General features: G+C 39.9%; 1 protein-coding gene across 1 annotated transcript in view; it reads left to right on the top strand.

Annotated features, from left to right (window-relative positions):
* LOC118451789 (centromere protein J-like) overlaps nucleotides 1-6326 on the top strand; it is a 30998-nt gene extending 24672 nt beyond the window's left edge. Inside the window, exons 13-18 of the mRNA XM_035889631.1 lie at nucleotides 54-209; nucleotides 1061-1159; nucleotides 3876-4016; nucleotides 4689-4773; nucleotides 5137-5257; nucleotides 6137-6326. Coding sequence (XP_035745524.1) covers nucleotides 54-209; nucleotides 1061-1159; nucleotides 3876-4016; nucleotides 4689-4773; nucleotides 5137-5257; nucleotides 6137-6326 — 792 coding nt within the window. The remainder of the gene's footprint in view (nucleotides 1-53; nucleotides 210-1060; nucleotides 1160-3875; nucleotides 4017-4688; nucleotides 4774-5136; nucleotides 5258-6136) is intronic.
* The last annotated feature ends 227 nt before the right edge of the window (nucleotides 6327-6553 follow it).

A 6553-nucleotide genomic window follows, 5' to 3' on the forward strand; every position in this document is an offset into this window, starting at 1 on the left:
TGTTGGACATTGATAGATTTATGTTGCTAGTTAACATTTAAATTTTGTCTCAGGAAGAAGAGACTCTTAATCTTAAAAAGACAGCAAAATCACTAAAACCTCAGAATAAAGTGGCTTTTGTGACCACAAACAGGAGAGGTGGCATAACTACATATGACAACAAAGTACCTACAGACAGTGCTCCTACTTTTCTGGATGCTGAAGCAAAGGTTTGAGCAACTTATGGTTCTGGCTCTTATATGATGAGCAACTGTCTTATTTCCATTTGTGAACTGAAATAAAACACACCAAGAAAAAGAAAATCTTCCATTCCCATTTCCTATGCTATGCAACAGACACAGAGCTTTAGGGATGGATCTGGCAGCTTCAAGCACTATGTTTACAGCTTTTGACTGGAGCGTATCATTGCCCTGTGGGGAGCAGTACTCCCTTTTCCTTTGGATCCCACAATTCAAAATGCATCACATCTCCAAACTGTAATCAACATTAGTTAGTAACTGTTCTGGATGCTATGTGCCCGATGTCAATTAACTTAAGGCTCCTTTGTGCTGCCAGACAGTGAAAAGAGCACTCACTGTAACAGTAAATTGGATGTGTCGCATCCTGAATAGCCCTTAGTTACACAGTTAGCATTATCTACAGCTAAGAACCATGTCATTTGTTTTAGAAGAGTGGATCTAGCTAACACAGGTACCTTTCTTTGCAAATCAGTAACCCAGTATTCAGAGATAGTTCTGTTCTTTGTTCTTGTGTTTATTCTCTCCATTTCCTGTAGTGTAGTTTTGCCAGAATGCACTCTTGTCCCCTCATTTTTGGACTTTCTCTATGCTATCTTTTGCTATGCAAACTGAAATTCATTGGAGTTAATGTGCAACATTTCTACTTATGACTAAAAGAACAAAATTCATTACAAATGCAAGGCAATACCAGAAGGAAGGGCAGCTTTCCTCTCTGTGTGTAAAAGCAAATACGGGGTTTGCACAGTTGATTAAAATTAATGAAAATATGTTAAAACCATTTCTGTTTATATAACACTGACTGTGACATTTTCATACTATAGGCTCCAAAATCAATATTATCTAGAAGATCAGTGTTACATCAAGAAAGAAGAAAAAGTGAGGAAGAGGTGCAGGAAAAAATAAAGTATCGTGATGGAAAGGTGAGATAAAATAGGATGCAAAAAAACACTTGAAGAGATCACCAGTAGGACTGCAGTATAGATGGGAACCACTGCTTCAAGTAGCCAGAGACAATTATGTCTTCAATTAAGTGTCTGTTCCTTAAAGGAGAGCTGAAGTGTGAAGTTCACACCATGAGTCGTAGGAAATAAGCACAGCTGATAAGCTGGACATCAAGTAACCGAATTATTTTCTTATCTCTTGCTCTATGATTTGCTCAGCAAGTCCTTTTTGTTTCAGCTACCTCATTTGTGGGCTGGGAGGAATGATATGCTTACCATTAGAAATGAAAATGTGCTAGTGGGGTGGTGATGGTGTTTTGTAGTGCAAGATTAAAGGCCCTTCTTTTCTTTCCTTGGAAGTGAATCTAATGGCAGTGAGCTGTGCCAGCTGAACACCAGTTGTGGGAGAGGTCTTTCATTATACACAGCTGGGTACACCTGGAGTAGTGTCAGTGGAGTTGCGCTTGATGTCCAGTTTGCTCAAACCACCTGCCAAAATCCCCAGCGATTCCCCAGTTCCATCTCAAGATTGCTTCCAGCTGCCTCTTGTCCTGAGGCCCATACCTCAGCATGGCAGCTGGTTTTGCCCCTTTTCCAGATTTCCAGGAGGGGTTGAGCAGGCAATTCTTGCTGGCTTCCTTGTACTCATTGCCACCAAACTGGGTAATTCGGTCCTGAGTGGCCATGTCACCTTTCCAGCACAGAACCTCAGGAACGATCTTGACAGGCTGATTCCGTAGATGAGTCTATGCATTGGAAATTCGATGCATTGCTGTTGGGAAAGGTTGCCGGCAAGGTGACCAAGTGAGCTGGTGCTATTTCACTGCTGATAGACAAGCGCTCTTTCCAACAGTGCTGCCGCTCATCTGGGCCAGATCTGAACTCAGTCCCAGACGTCTTTTTGATTATACTACTCCAAGCAGGCTTATCCTGTGAAAGCATTCCCTTGAGGCTGAGGGTAACCTATGCCCAATTACAGTTGTCAATTCTGGGTAAGTGTTTTGGCTAGATAAAGTTAGGACAGTAATTCAGTTTCTGTGCCTGTTAATTTCCAGGCATCTCTTCTCACCCTGCCAATACAGGCGTTGATTAATGATACCTTCCAGTGAGCAGTCACAGAAATGGCTTTTGCAATATAACACTTGTTCAGGGAATACTGGTTTGAGATGCCAATTCTTTTATAGCTAATGCTGAGATGGACTCTGTGAAATCTTCTACCAATCACAATTCCCTCTTGTAGGAGTAGAAAATATAATATCTGTCATTTTGATACTGAAAAGAAAAATAATTGTGAAAAATGTTCACTCTGACATTTTTACTACTGGATTTTATTCATAATATTGAGCGGTGGGCTGGACTTTTCTTGTGCAACTAGAGAGAGGTCATTTGATCCCTTTAGAAAGAGATATTAACTCATTTAAACTATGTGGAACTTCCTGTAGCAATGCCTTTTGTCATAAGTAGGTGTTAAGAACATCTTTCCATTACTAACTAGTAATTTTTAAATACAATAATTTCTAAAAAAATAAAATCCTGCCCTCAGTAATCATTACAATGCCTGTTTGGGGAAATACCGCATTTCTCTTCCCCCAAGCATATTTATTCCTTTTGGTTTTTTGGTTGGGAGGTTTATCTCTTTTTGTGGAGAGTCTGATAAAACTGGAATCATATGGCAGAGCTATAGTGCACCTCTGCACCTTCTGGTTGTCTTCTTCGCTGGACTTCACCAAATGAGTTCTATTATGGGATTTGATACATGCTGAGCAGAACCAGATGCATAGTAATTTCAGGAAAATTGATTAACTAGAGGCTATGCTAGGTATGAAGTCTTCTTTGACCAATGTATTGTTTGTAGAAGAGCACGCTGATGACGTTATTGACCCCTGTCGTGAAGAAGTCTTCAGCAATTTTGTAGATCTCCGCATGTAGCCACATTTAATTCTGTAGTACTGAATGTCCAGGCTTATGTTTCTTGAAATAAAAGGGTTGTTAACATATGTCAGCAGTCTTAATACATCAAGTTCCATCATTCTGGATTGCACAATCCAGAACCAGGGTCTCCTGAGTGACTTATGTGAAATATATACCAGCATATATGAAATTAGTACAGACAGTAACTCACTGTAGCTGGTCAAGAAAAAACCTGAATGGCTTTCCTAATGCCACAGGGCTGTGTGCTTTACCTTGCTTAACAGAAAAACAAGGTGGTGGGGTGGGAACTTGGACTGGGTGCTAGAAGTGAGTTCATTTTGTGAAAATTACTTTTAGTCTCTTACACACATGGTGAATGGAATTAAATCCAGTTGGCGGCCGGTCACAAGTGGTGTTCCCCAGGGCTCAGTATCGGCGCCAGTTCTGTTTAATATCTTTATCAATGATCTGGACAATCCTGGAGTTATTTAAAAGACATGTGGATGTGGCATTTAGGGACATGGTTTAGTGGTGGACTTGGCAGTGTTAGGTTAATGGTTGGACTTCATTATCTTAAAGGTTTTTTCCAACCTAAATGATTCTATGATTCTATGATAAATGAGGCAAAAAATAACGTACCTGTGCTGCAGAGATAGCTTTTGAAACACAAAGGCATAGCGTGATTTACTTCAAGCTCCATCTTAATTGGAAGTAATTGGAAGGCAGTGCAATGTTACTCATTTCCTTTAACTTCATTTACATCAGATGATCTATGTGTTTGAAGGTAGAAGAGGTGCTTACTGATGGACGTCGAATCATCACTTTCCGCAACGGTACTAAAAAAGAGATCAGTGCTGATAAAAGGATGACTACGATTAGCTTTTTCAATGGAGATGTAAAGAAGATCATGCCAGATCAGAGAGTGGTGTGTAACATTTTTTTTTTTCTTTAAGTAAAATTAAATGATTAACTGCTTTTCCAACAAGGTCCTATCATTTATCTCGATCTATCAGTTCTTGGAGAAATTGATGAGGAAGGGTGTTGCTTTAACAACCCTGAGTGGTGAGACTGCTTCATCTACAAGGACAAAAGTGGAAAGAGATGAAGGTAACAGTTAAAGGAGACTGACAGAAGGCAAAGGACAGGGGCAGCCATCTGAAGCTTGGACTGGTTTTTATACGTTTGTAGGGTAGGTAGCACAAGGGGTTCTTCACTCTTGACATTCTGTAAATAGAAATAGCTAATAATAATGTGAGTTAGAGTGGAAATAAGTAAGGCCTTGGCAGCCATGGAACTTTTAAATTAATAGTGCATGGATGGGAGCCACAGCAAAGAGACAGGAAGATGACTTTAACGTGTGCACTGTTGTTTTGTATGTTACAGAGATGAAGGTAGCAACATTTAGACAGAGCCATGAGGAGGGCGCTGAATGAGAGGAAGGAACAGAAATGCAAACATAGCTATTTTTATGGATAGCAGATACAGAAAATGACTTTGAAATGACTTTAAGATGCCTTATTTTTAAGCATGTTATTATGGTTGAATCTGCTTATGCAAATATTGTGAACATGCTGCAAACAATTCACTCTCCTTCCAGATTTATTATTATGCAGATGCACAGACAACCCACACTGCTTATCCAGATGGCCTGGAGGTGCTGCAGTTCCCTAATAATCAGATAGGTATGCAAAAGCTCATAAATGGGAACTACATGTGCAGGAAGGTTCTATTATGAAAATGTCATTGATTCTGACTCCAGCAGGTTGGGTTTTTTCTTCTCAATTTGTATTGTCTTTGCATTTGACTTCCAGTATGTTCCATCACTTTACTGCTTAGTTTCCTTCTACAAAGCAAAGACAGTAATAGGGTGCAAAAGCAACTCTTCTAATTTTGATTATCTGATTATTTGATTCTTTAATTTCTTTAGCAGTATGCTGGATATAATTTCCATCCTTACTACAATGTCCAAAAAAAAAAATCTGATCTAGCCCTGTGTAAAGCCATGTGAAAGAATACTAGAGACTTTTGACATCATTTTTCCACAGAAAAACATTATCCTGATGGCACACAAGAAATTGTGTTCCCAGATCACACAGTGAAATGCCTCTATAGTGATGGATTCAAGGAAACTTTTTTCCCAGATGGTACAGTAGTAAAAGTAGAAAAGTAAGTCTCGTGTTAATGACAGGAACCAGGCACTGGGCACAGGTACAATGACACTGACATTTAAAACTGTGTTTGGACTCTGCATGGCTGGGAAATTTCTAGATGAAAAGGGAAAGGATTTGTAAGATAATGAGGGTTTTGCTACAATGAGGCACTGAAAATTGGTCACTTCCACCTTGCATGATAGATGACCATTTATCGCTGGCAAACTGACTGTGAAATATTCCTCATCTATTTCCATGTAACATTACACCAGACAGGATTGCTGGGAGATCACTGGTTGTCTGTGTTAACAAAATGTACGTACTAAAGGACACAGGATGAGGACTCCTGAGCTCTATTCCTAGCTTTTTGGCTCGCCTTCTGATCTTGGGCAAGGCACTTTGTGTATTATCTCTCTATTCCTCCATGTCAAATAAGGAAAAATAACAATAGGACTTTCTTACACATGCCTCTTCTGGGCTTAGGGAGGATCCTGTTGTAAAATACGTTTCCTGCTTGCAAAATGCCTTAAGATCCCTGCATGAAGAAGTCATGTAAAACGCTGATCCCACCATCCATTAGGTATTATACTAGGTACTGAAATATCTTTGTATTGAAATCTTACTGTGAGATCAGATCTCTAATGACATCCCATGTAAATTCTGAGGTGGATTGCAACCTGCTCTAGGTGAACCTGCTTTTGCAGGAGGGTTGGACTAGATGATCTCCCAAGGTTCCTTCCAACCCTTGCCATTCTGTGATTCTGAATTATAACCCAAGAAAGTTGCCACTTGACATCATTTTCCACTTTCATTGTGTCACATTAGACAGCTCAGTGAGATGGGTTAATAACAGATTGTGTCTTCTCATTATTTCATACATTGCTATTTCTTTCAGGAATGGAGATAAAATAGTGGTATTCAGTAATGGCCAAAAGGAGGTTCACACTGCGCAATTCAAGAGGCGGGAGTACCCAGATGGCACTGTAAAAACTGTGTACTGCAATGGCAGACAAGAAACCAAGTACTCCACAGGACGAGTGCGAATCAAAGATGAGGAGGGTAATATCATCCTAGACAAGAAGTGATTCCTCCCCTCAAAGGGCTGCACTGCACGTAAGTAGCTCAAGCCATTTTCCTGGCACTTCAGAACTGTTAGGAAGATTTAAGCCTTGTGAAATAGAATGGATGGATCTGTGGGGCTGAAATTTACTTTCATTTGGTGATGGGTGCTCAGTTTGGAATAACCTTACCTGAATGGCATGTCTCTTTGAGTGAGACTTGACAGAAATGCAGTCATTCCCTCTTTGTGTAT

Source organism: Egretta garzetta, unplaced genomic scaffold (assembly GCF_000687185.1).
Source record: "Egretta garzetta isolate BGI_Z169 unplaced genomic scaffold, ASM68718v1 scaffold122, whole genome shotgun sequence".
Taxonomy (NCBI): Eukaryota; Metazoa; Chordata; class Aves; order Pelecaniformes; family Ardeidae; genus Egretta; species Egretta garzetta.